Source organism: Panthera tigris, chromosome B1, assembly GCF_018350195.1.
Source record: "Panthera tigris isolate Pti1 chromosome B1, P.tigris_Pti1_mat1.1, whole genome shotgun sequence".
Taxonomy (NCBI): Eukaryota; Metazoa; Chordata; class Mammalia; order Carnivora; family Felidae; genus Panthera; species Panthera tigris.
The window spans coordinates 118518794-118531735 of NC_056663.1; the positions used below are offsets into that span (position 1 = coordinate 118518794).

General features: G+C 34.9%; 1 protein-coding gene across 6 annotated transcripts in view; it reads left to right on the top strand.

The window, feature by feature from the left end:
* SLC9B2 (solute carrier family 9 member B2) overlaps positions 1-12942 on the top strand; it is a 50667-nt gene that overhangs the window by 35595 nt on the left and 2130 nt on the right. For 5 of the 6 annotated variants that reach the window (XM_042984103.1, XM_007080948.3, XM_042984104.1 and 2 more), the window contains 3 exons: positions 1-69; positions 8239-8347; positions 11815-11951. The exon at positions 1-69 is cut by the window's left edge and continues 81 nt beyond it. In XM_042984103.1, the coding sequence (XP_042840037.1) occupies positions 1-69; positions 8239-8347; positions 11815-11951 (315 nt within the window). Of the gene's footprint in view, positions 70-8238; positions 8348-11814; positions 11952-12760; positions 12903-12942 lie in introns of those variants that run through there. The other variant, XM_042984105.1, reaches the window with a different exon arrangement.

Below are 12942 nucleotides of genomic sequence, written 5' to 3' on the forward strand. Positions count from 1 at the left end.
CCTGGGTCAGGAGGATTGTGCACACTGGTCATGTCCTTCCTTGCAGGTTTGAGATGGGCTGGCGAAAAGGTGAATTTCAAGTTCTTCTTCTCATTTAAGTTCTTTCTGATCAGAGTAAATTTTTTTCTTTACAGATGTTTCCTAATATCAAATTAATAAAATTATTTAATCACAAAAGCTATTTTCTATGCATATGTAAATGTATGCCCAAGTGTACACATATACATCCTTTTCCCCCTTATATACCAATCTGTAATTTGATGACTTGAAAATATATTATGGTCATATTTCCATGCTGCCTCCCTATTCTTTGTAAGGGCTACGGCTACAGAGTATTGCATGGTATAGCTGTCCTATATTTAACCAGTCTCCTGATAACAGATTTTAAATTGTTTCTGGTTTTCTACTAAGACAAAAAGTATTTCGGTAAAATATCCTACCTATGCCATATTTCATTAACTCTAAGATGCTATCAAATCTAAGAAGCACCATTTTACATGCTACCAAGAAAGAAAAAAGAATACTGCCTATTAAACTATGACATGACATCCTAATTTCAGAAATTTTAAAATGTGAAAAAAAATCAACAAAATACGACATACGTTTGAGTTTATCTATAGGATAAATTTCCAGAAACAGGATTTCTCTATGAAGGAGTATATACATTGATATTTTGATAATATCAATTTTCCCTTTTAAAAGACTGCGCCAGTTTTTTTTTTTTTTTTTTTTTAATATATGAAATTTACTGTCAAATTGGTTTCCATACAACACCCAGTGCTCATCCCAAAAGGTGCCCTCCTCAATACCCATCACCCACCCTGCCCTCCCTCCCACCCTGCCCTCCCTCCCACCCCCCATCAACCCTCAGTTTGTTCTCAGTTTTTAACAGTCTCTAATGCTTTGGCTCTCTCCCACTCTAACCTCTTTTTTTTTTTTTTTTTTTTCCTTCCCCTCCCCCATGGGTTTCTGTTATGTTTCTCAGGATCCACATAAGAGTGAAACCATATGGTATCTGTCTTTCTCTGTATGGCTTATTTCACTTAGCATCACACTCTCCAGTTCCATCCATGTTAAGACTGCGCCAGTTTATATTTTCACCAACAGTATGTGAAGATCTGTCTTTCTGATCTGAGTATTTTCAATCTTCAGATATTTTGCTAATCTGATATGTTAAAAATGTATCTCATTATTGATCTGACTTACATTTCTTTATGAGTGAAGCTAATCATCTTTTCCTGTGCTTACTAACCGGTTTGCTCAAAAGCCTGTGCCCATTTTTTTAAAAGGTTGTTTTGGTTTTTCTTATTGATTTTCATGATCATTAATATTATTGATTTTTTTGATATGTACTATGGAAATTAGCTGGTTGTTATTTACTAATTTTAATTTCAAGTTACATCCTTATAGATTTGAACTTGACAGCAGCATATGCTATTCTGTTTAATGGAGAAATTAGATGTAGGTGACCCATCTAAATGCAGCTATATCATTTTGGACAACCTGGAAACAACTGTTCAAAATAATTAAGCTTAAAATAATGCCACATGGAAAAATATGTGAGGGTTAAAAAGCTTGAGGTTAGGTATATAATCAAATTCAATTGAGTGAATCTCTGCAGAGGTAGAATAGAGACAGAATTTCCCTGTGAGTAAAGAACACTCAGATAGGAGGCTCTCGCTGTGTAATCTATGATTACAAAGTTAAGACAAGTATAACTGAATTCTCTTGCTGCAGAGGAGACAGAAATGGTAGGGACAGCCTGGAGCATTGTGTAGAGAACAGTATTGAAGCCACCAGAAAGTACATGGAGATGGATTGGGCTTCGAAGGAAAGTAGAGAGTCCCTTTGAAACTCTGCTCCATGCACTAGATGCACCCCTTGGTTTGCTGCCTTGCAAGACTCTTGGCTCCAGGCTTATTTCAGGTCTACTTTTTTCTTTCCTAGCAACACCTGTATTACTCAATTCTGCTTTCTGATTTCAAGTAACCTAACATTTGACCAGAGCAGAGCTACAGAGTAAACAAACTTCCTAGCATAAATCAGGTACTCTTATCATCCCTTGTCTCCCATAAGCATTTGCTCTTATCAAAACATTTGTTCTTCCATGGCTTCACTCTGCTTGTGGCCTGAAGCAGAGTTATCACCTATCACTGGTCAGTCTTCTATCTAATCTCAGCTCTGGACTTGAGGGCTATACTGCCTCCTTTGCTTCTCTCTGTGGATTCACTGCTCTCTGTCTTGGGTCATCCCCAGGGCTGCTGACAAATGTGCCCTACTCTTTGAAGCGCTCTGATCTATTCTCTGCCCCAGGACCGAGGTCACAGTTTCACTTTAGTGAAAGATGCTGCTACATTCACGTTGTGACCCTTTCTTTGTCCAACACTTGGGAAGTTTGCCTGCATTGGCATTTTACAAATTGTCCATTCACTTCTTAATAGTAATCTTTTTTCCAGCATTAAAAACGTAAATTACCAAAGACAGTAATTTTTAAAATAAAATTAACTTTATTTTTTAGTATGAAGGTACTATATGCTCAGTTTTTAACTTTGGAGGGGGAAAATCTGAAAGAAAAGGAAAGAAATCATTTGCAGTTCCTCCATCTAAAGCCAACAGCTCTGTAAACTATTTAAATATTTTAGTTTATTTCCTTTCATTTATTCAACAAGAAAACTCTCAAAAATGCTCATAATAAGCTTTTTCAAACTGAACTTTATGGATAACTGTTTTTATGTTGTCACCCCCTTAAAAATCTTCGAAAATGACAGCCAACTCATTATTTCATACTGTAACAGGTAAAAAGAGGAAAGGGAACTAATAGTTTTTTTCTTTTTTAATGTTTCTTTTTATAATCTTAATTTGATAATTAGATTATTTCATGTTTTTAAGTTTTCATTTAAATTCAAGTTAGTTAACATACAGTATAATATTAGTTTCAAGGGTATGATACAGTGATTCAACACTTCCATATAACACCCTGTGCTCATCACAAGTGCACTCCTTAATCCCATCACTTCTTTTACCCATCTCACCACCCACCTCCCTCTGGTAACCATCAGTTTGTTCTCTATAGTTAAGAGTCTGCTTCTCGGTTTGTCTCTGTCTCTCTTTTTTTCCCCTTGTTTTCTTTTGTTTTGTTTCTTCAGTTTCATATATGAGTGAAATCATATGGTATTTGTCTTTCTCTGCCTGACTTATTTTGCTTAGCATAATACTCTAGCTCCATCCTTGTCATTATAAATGGCAAGATTTCATTCTTTTTATGGCTGAGTAATATTCCATTGTATATATACTACATTTTCTTTATTCAGCCATCTATCAACAGACACTGGAGCTGTTTCCATAATTTGGCTATTTTATATAATGCTGCTATAAACATCGAATTAGTGTTTTGTATTCTTTGGGTAAATATTTACTAGTCCAGTTGCTGGATCATAAGGTAGTTCTACTTCCAACTTTTCAAGGAACCTCCAAACTGTTTTCCACAATGGCTATACCAATTTGCATTCCCACCAGCAGTGTAAGAGGATTTCTCTTTCTCCACATCTTCATCGACCCCTGTTACTTCTTGTATTATTGATTTTAGCCATTCTGACACGTGTGAAGTGATATCTCATTGTAGTTTTGATTTGCTTTTCCCTGATGATGAGTGATGCTGAACATTCTTTCATGTGTCTGTTGGCCATCTGTATGTCTTCTTTGGAGAAATGTCCATTCATGTCTTCTGCCCGTTTTTTAGTAAATTTTTTTGGCCAGTCTGTATGGCTGTATGCTGGGCACTAAGTGGATGTTCTCATTTATTTTCACACACACAAAATAAACTTTAAAAAGTATTACCATTTCTATTTTATAGAGACTATAAATCAGAAAGATATAAATAACATGTCCAAAATCACAAAATTAGAAAATGGCACTGTGATTTAAGCTCAGGTTTACCTGACACCAGAGTTACTACTCTGTGATACAACTGTAGCATTGTTGTTCAGGGCACATTTTTATATTTTTGACATCTATTTGAATAACACATACCAAGTACCTTAGAAACATTATATTTCTACACTTTGCACTTCAAAATTAAGTCTCTAAATCCCTAAGTGATAGGATAAAAAATAAACAATGAAAGGAGCCATATCATTTGGAATGGAACATATAAGAGTAGTTTTAGCAACAGGGAAATCAAAGGGGAGATTAGTGCGTGTTGCAAGTGGGCATTAGCTATGGGCACAGAAAGACACAGCAAGGCAAGGGAAATTTTGACCAGTTCCAGTTATACCACTCTTCTCAAAAACTGGGGATTATAGAGAAAAGATCATTATAAACCAAAACACAGCATCTGTTAGTCTGCATTTGTCATAATTTTGCCTGAATTGCCTTCAACCCAGCTGAACATAGGTCCGTGTAATCCTACAACCCAGTGGAAGAACTAGGAACACTTTTTTCATATGTACCTCTGGTAACTCTCATATATGGATCTCTTTACCTTACATACACACATACACACACACACACACACACACACACACACACACACACTTTTTTTTAACCATTATACTCTATACAAAGCTAAATCCTTAGCCATAGAATACACTCAGTAAATAATAATATAATCCTTATTATTTTGTAACTACTTTGTAGAGCAATACAATATAATAAAAAGAGCTTAAAATTTAAGATAAAGTAATTGGGATTCCAATCCCAATTCTACTGCTCTGTAGCTGTATAATCCCCCCAAACTTACATGCCTTCTCTATTACTCTGTTTTCTCAAACTGTAATAGGAAGAAAATAATAATAATATCAAAAGAATAGTGACTACTATGTAGGAAAACAGATATAAAACAATTGTAAACTCAACAGTGCTATATCAAGGCTGGTTTTGAGTTATAATTTGAAAAGCTAAAATATGTTATAAAACTTTGTTTATGCTATAGTTTTCTGACATTATTTCATACTTCTTTACTTGGTTTTTCCATATATCATTAATCTTGCCATTTATTGTATTCAAATACGCTCACCTTTTTACAACCTCTGTCATTTTTTTTTCATCTATTTTCAAATCCAGTGCTTCTTCTGAAGACCTTTGTAGCTGTGGGATGGTTTTTCTGACATATTTTGAATCTTCTGAATCTTGAAATACTCTTTCTGAGAAGGGAGGTATCAGCTTATGTAGGTATTTAAGTCATGGTAAAACTTCCATTTCTGCTCATTTTCTTCCTTTGTCCATCCTTGAAAGTGATTTATGTTTTTGAAAATTCTTGCTACTGCTACAAACAGATGTATAAAGTAGCCTTAAACATTTAGTGTGGACAACGTAGTTTTCATTCCTCTGCTCTCTTTTACACTTAGCCTATTCGATGACTCCGTTTTCTTTATAAGCACATTCATTTTGAAGTTATGAAAAAGCATTAAGAGGGTACATTTTGACTCTTCTCCCATTTTTAAGTCTTACAATATATAAACCTATGTCTGATGTTCAACTAGTCTAAAGCATTACAATCAAAAAAACAAACGGTGGCCTTTGTCTACAGTTTAGAAATGAAAATAATTGGATGGAGAAAGCTTTTTAGGCCATCTGCTTTCATTGGAATTCTGAGTACATTAAATGTTTTTGAGGCCTTCCCTTAAATAATTAGTCATGGCAACAAAAGGCTAAGTAACCTAAGATTAATAGATTAATAGAGTTGATTTTTGTTCTGCACTAATGTGGATAGCAACTAAAGTCTGAGCTATACCTATGATATACTCTAAAAACTAAATTAAAAAGTAAAATTTAAAGATATATAGAAAGGTGGGCAACTGGACTCCAGTTTTGGTAGGACAATTTAATTGTCATTAAATGATAAAAGATCTTGGATGTTATATAAACTTCCCATTTTACAGATGAGAAGAAAATAAGGCACTGAGGGACAAGTGGCTTGCATTTAGCAGGTGGCAGTATTTGACCCTAAGCTATTATCTGATTCCTTATGATATGAAAACATAACTCTTTGCATGATGTAGGAATAGAACTGTATAAGTATATCAACCAGCCCCCTCACACATGAGCTCTTTTGTAAGCCAAGAGGAAACAGAATCTTCACCCTAATAAACATACCAGAATTTGTTTAAAAATAAAGATAACAGAGACACAATGTAATCTTCCTTTGTTAAACTGCTGAATATAGATATAGAAAACCAGATCCTCAAACGTGTGTAGTTATAAGTGTAAAAGTGTTGTCTAAAAATAGATTCTTATTACTTGACTGGAAAAATCTGTTCAATACAAATTTTAGATACTATGATGGGTACTGCTAAATTGCCCTCTAAAAAAAAGCACTATCAATTTGTTCTCCTACCAATTAGTGAGAGTTTCCTTATAATCACAGATACTTGACATTATTAAAACTTTTTAGTAGTTTTTGTAATGTAATGCCTCCTCAAATGTGACATATCATTTTAATTTGTGTCTCACTGATTACTGAATTTTAACATCTTATGTTTTTGGCCATTTGTGTTTCTTCAGCTATGAATTACTTGTATATATACATTGCCCATTTTTTTTCTTTTACTTTCTATTTCTTTTTCTTAGTGCTTAGATTTTGCTCCTTATTCTGTTATGCACAGTACAAATATTTTCTCCTGGTTTGTCATCTTTTTGTTCTTTGTTTGTGTATGGTTTCTGTTGCCACAAAACATTCTAGCCTTGCTATAGTCAGTTGTGCCCATCTTCTTTTAGGATTTTGGCAGTATGTGTTATAAAGTTAGTACTTTTATCAGTTAGGATCTTATCAGGCAAGGGAAATCACATGATAACTGGAATAGGGAAAGTTAATTATTAACCATACCAGGGGATCAGATAACAAGAGATTGGCTTGTAAGATGTAAAGGACCCCTGAAGAATATAGGAATAAGCTATAAACTCCTAGCGCTCAGATTAAGCATCCGCTAAGACCTCCCCACTCCACCCCACCTTCTCCCACCCCCAGGGCTCAGAATCCAGATCATGTTAGAAAGCCTTTATTCCCTGGATGGTGGAGAAGGCAGCCATGGTGCCCTGCTTGGACAATTTGCTGGAAATCTATACTCCAAATTCACCTTCTAGCATGCATGGGGAGGTATTTTGCCCAAGGGAATAGGCTATGAAACTCCCTTGCAGTAAGCTAGGAGCGGCTGCTGGCCACTGGGTGCTGCTGGCTGCCATGCACTATAGAAGCCCCGCACTGGAGAAGATACCTGGGTGCTGAAGAAACCCAAGTGTGCTATAGGATCCTGCTGGGAGGAGCCCCAGAAATCAGGAAGGAGAGTATCTTCCTTGCAATATCTCTTCAACACTCTCTACTGACAAAATTTAATATGATGCCAGCTGGCAAAAGAGAAATATTTAAAGGCTTAGCTTAATTTTCTGCAGAGCAACAATGAAATGTGGATTTGGAACCAAGGGGTAAAAAATTAACAAGTGGCACAGCATTTTACTAGACCTGAGTTATATTTCTGTGCATGATTTGAGACAACCTTAAGTGATGTTTTCTATAAAGATAAAATAAAATGGGAAACAAAGGGCCATCAATAAAGAAATGATTGAATAAACTATGGTACTACCATACTATAGATTACTATATAACAATAATGAGATGTGTATCTAGATATATGTGCTACTATTCTAAGATCTCAAAATCATATTGTCGAATGAAGATTAACATAAAACTTTAACTATAAAATACTAGGTATTACATATGTACATACACACGTATCATATATTTAGAAGTATAAACCCCCCTAAGATTATTTTATTAGACTTTTTATAATTAACATCCACTTGCAAACCAACTCTAAAGCACCTCTTATAATAACTATGTTAGAAATATCTTTATGCAGTTTTTTGATCTATTTTAGCTAACCTCTTATTTATAGGTATCACAGAAATAGGGACAGCTGGGTGGCTCAGTCGGTGAGCATCCGACTTTGGCTCAGGTCACAATTGCACAGTTTGTGGGTTCGAGCCCCGCATCAGGATCTGTGCTGACACCTTGGAGCCTTGAGCCTACTTGGGATTCTGTGTCTCCCTCTCTCTCTCTACCCCTCCCCTGCTTGCACTGTCTCTCTCAAAAATAAATAAACATTAAAAGAAAAAAAAGATGTCACAGAAATAAAGCCTATCTCAGGTCAAATTGACTCAAATTTCAAATTAGTAAAATTCTTAGAACTTGTAACTTCATGTAATAAAAATCTGTGTGTGGGTGTGTGGGTGTATTTCTTTTAGGCAGATGTTGAAAAAATTATTGCAGTTGCCTGGTACATCTTTCAGCCCCTTCTGTTTGGACTGATTGGAGCAGAAGTATCTATTGCATCTCTCAGACCAGAAACTGTAGGTAAGAATTTCAAAGTAGTACTTTTGTTAGAATCAACTTTTATATTCAGTGGAATACCTTTATTAGGTATATTTATTGTCACAATTATATTAAAAGCTAATAATGATCTAAGTCTCTTACAGGAGTTGGCTAGAAAGTAATATTTGTCAATCTAAGGCATAAATTTTATACCTTTAATATTATTCTTTGTAAAGAAAAGTAACACTGCTAACTACTATCTAGAAAATGCAGGTCTTAAAAGTTTTTTCTAAGGATAAAAATGTTCAATTAGACTTGTTCTTATCAAGGGCCAGAATTGCAAAGATAACTACTCAGTTCTATAATATACATCCATGGAACAGAAATGTCCATTCGAGCATTCATTCATTTATTTATTCATATATTTGAAAGCCATCATATTAAAACTTTTTATTCGTAACACCACACTTAAAAATTTATTTGTACCCATGTACACACTATTTCTTCTTTCTGCTCATTCCATATTCTTTCATCTTTACTAGGAATCCCATGTCCCTGCTACTTTCTTCTGGATCTCACACATCGATTCTTCCCCTTTTCTCATATATCTTCAAATATCCATGTCACAGTTCTTTCCTCTTCAGAATTTAAACGAACTCTAATCTCTCCTATCTCAGTGTCTTTCCATTCCAATACATACTACAACATGGATGAACCCAGAGGACAAATACTGTATGATTCCACCTATATGAGGAATCCACAGCAGTCAGACTACAGAAACAGAAAGTAGACTGGTGCCAAGGACTTGGGGGAGGGAGAAATGAAGTGTTAAATAGGTCAATTTGCAAGATGAAAAAATTCTGAAGATTTGTTGCACAAAAATGTGAATGTTTAACTTAATGCTACTTACCTTGTACACTTAAAAATGGTTACGATGCGGGGGGCTCTTGCGTGGCTCCATCAGTTAAGCATCCGACTTCAGCTCAGGTCTAGAGTTCGAGCCCCACTTCCAACTCTGTGCTGACAGCTCAGAGCCTGGAGCCTGCTTCAGATTCTGTGTCTCCCTCTCTCTGCCCCTCCCCCTCTCGCACTCTCTTACTCTCTCAAAAATAAACATTAAAAAAAATCTTAATAAAAAAATGGTTACGATGGCAAATTTGTTATGTGTATTTTACCACAATTTATATTTATATATAAACATGTAAATACATAAAATTTCCTTTCTCCATTTCACTCCCCGCCCCCCCCCCCCATCTACCATGCTTCTTCTTTATTCCTCTTTTCAAACTTTTCCAAAGAGGTAACTGTATCTCCTTTTTCCATTTCAACTCTCACTCTGTTCTTCAAAACATCTCTGCCCAGCTTTCACCCATCGTACAACCAACCCTGCTCTCACCAAGGTTATATTGCTAAATATACTGAATACTTATCAGTCTTTTTTTTTACGTGATCGTTCAGCAGCATTTGATGCTATTGACCTCTTTAAAATACATTTTACATTGAATTCTGAAACTTCATATTTTTCAATGCCCTTTGAGTCCTCACTTACACTGTATATGGCTTAAATTCTACTCTTCATCTAAGTTCTTCCAAAGCCTTCTGTGCTTCTCACTCTATATCATTTTTCTGGGCTCATCTATATTCAGTAGCTTTGATTATAAACTATACAATTCCAAAATTTTTATCTCTAAATCAGTGTATCTAATTGCTGATTGGAAATCACCACTTGTAAATCTCACAAAACTTCCAAGTCAATATGTTCAAAACTTCTAAATCATCTTTTCCCCAAACCTTCAATGTTTCCTCCTGGAAATGAACCAAATCATCCCTTTGGTTTCTTGTACTTCAGGCAACGAGTACTTTTGAACCCTACCAACCTGATTTGCAACAAATGATGATAAGAGCAATGTCCTTCTATACAGAGCCACACTTTTTTGTAAAGAAGCCATATTGCAGATTCACAGTAGATCCTCCAGCAATGTCTATCTGGTGTTTTACTAACCTTTGAACTTGAGAAAGTCATTGATCCTTTCTAAACTTCATTTTTTTTCAACTGTAAAATAAACATTTCCCCACAGGTTGTAAGGATTAAGTAATGAGTGCACTTAAAGCTGAATGCAGAACCTAGCACACAGTAAACACTCAACAAATGTTACTTTTTAGAAAATCACCCTCTTAGCAGTCACCTTAGCTCAGGTTAGCACCTTTCTCAGGTTCAGTAGCCTGTAGCAGCCCTAGTCACAGTTCTTGTTTTGCAAATCAGGATGAACTTATCTCTGAGCAAAGGATTCTAAAGGACTGAATGAAGTATCTGTGCACGTTAACCAGGGCTAATGGGCAGTCAGTGTACACACCAATATGGTGAAACAGATGTAGACTGCCAGTGTCTATTCTGATAGGTTAGTGCCCAGCCAGCTCTGTCCTGATTGGCTAATTGCTTCCATACTGGCTGATAAATATCTTCAGTGTCACCTCTGGTTTATACTCTGTAAATAGTTCTCAACCATTTTGATGAAGACATTAATGTTTTCCTCCTCTATGACCTCTTACCAGTATGTTTATATTGCCCTTACCTTATAGCATATTAATTAGCTGTTTATGCTTCTCTTCTCCTCTGACTTTGAATTTCGTAGAGGCAAAGTCTGCACATTATGCATTTTTGTATACACAATACGTAGTCCAAATCCTGTCATGCATAGTTATCATTTAATGAATTCTTGTTGAATAAACACATGGAAGAAAGTGTGGTTCTTGCTATACAGCTTAAAAGAAATAACATTCAAATCTCCTTTGTAATATATATCAAATATCTCTTTTTTTTTTTCTTTTTTTTTTTTGCTATGGAGAATTTGTGCTCAACCTTTTTCTTTCTTTTATTAAATTTTTTAAAAATTTATTTATTTTTTAATTTACATCCAAGTTAGTTAGCATATAGTGCAATAGGGGCACTATATGATTTCAGGAGTAGATACCAATGATTCATCCCCTATGTATAACACCCAATGCTCATCCCAGCAAGTGTTTTCCTTAATGCTCCTTACCCATTTAGCCCATCCCTCCACCCACAACCCCTCCAGCAACCCTCGGTTTGTTCTCTGTATTTAAGAGTCTCTTAGGTTTTGTCCCCCTCCTGGTTTTTATATTATTTTTGCTTCCCTTCCCTTATGTTCATCTGTTTTGTATCTTAAATTCTTCATATGAATGAAGTCATATGATACTTGTCTTTCTCTGACTGACTAATTTTGTTTAGCATAATACCCTCTAGTTCATCCATATATCAAATATATTTAATTAATTTCTGGTTTAATCTAGGAAAAATAACTTCTTTCAAACATGTGGTTTGATCCTTAATGTTGATGTTTTGATAAATTATGCCTAATCATTTTTGTCTTTTTAATTTTTTAATATATTTAGATAATTACAGTTGATAGTATTTTGAATCAATAACCATGAGTTTCATTTTCTCCCTCAGTATTTCATTACATCTAAAAATTAAGTATTTCTTACAGGCCTTTGTATTGCCATCCTCGGCACTGCAGTATTGATACGAGTTTTGACTACATTTCTGATGGTGTGTTTTGCTGGTTTTAACATAAAGGAAAAGATATTTATTTCTTTTGCATGGCTTCCGAAGGCCACAGTCCAGGTAATAATGGATAGGATGGCTTAGCATCTTAACTCCTATTTATATATGGTATCTTGAACTTTTGAATAAGAGGGCTAATTCAAATTTGGTGAAAAAATGTAATTGAAGACTGATTTACAAAAAGGGTTTATACTAATCTACTGTTTAAAAGTTTTATTTTGAGTATATTCATTTCCTAAATATGATGGCTCATTTAAATTTATCTAGATCACCAGATTTACTTAAATCAACTAAAAATCCAATATATCCCTACACTAAGCAGAAAGTAGTAGTCACAGGAAGAAAGTGTTTGAATTTTTATCAGTCAGAGTTCTCTAAATCACCCAGAAAGATAGTTGTCAATCTTTTGACAACTTTGCATTTCAATATCTTCCAAGAAGAGAGTAAAACAGAAATAGCATGGCCCATCTTAGTATTTGGAAATACTTCAGTGTCCGTATGACTAATGATCAGTTATGCTTGACCACAGTCTTTATATATAAAGGAGAAAGATTTATTAAAAACAATTAGGAAAATGCTTTATTGCCTTCCTAGATTATTGGTTGATATTAAAATTTTCAAACTAGCCGAACCTCCTGTCAAATGTATCAATCACATGACCCCAAAACTGTGCACTCTCATGAGCAAGGCATGAATATAGGTGCTTGAAATTACTGACCACGTATTTGATAGAATTTAATTACTAATTAAATTACAACTGTGTAGATTATTATTTGTTGCAAATGTAATATAATTCTGATTATGTTCCATATTTTCAAACTAAACATAGCACACAAGATTTAACTGTCTCTTCTCTGATTATTTTGCAGTTGTTTAAATATGCACATTTCTGTTTCATGAAATGAAAATCAGATGTTCTTAATTTAGGAAGCTTTTGGGGATATGTATGCTCTATAACTATGCCAGATTTTGTGTGGCTGTGAGCTTCGGCATTATTCCAGAGAAGTTTTCATTTCCATCAGACTTTCAAAGACGTCTGAGACATAATGGA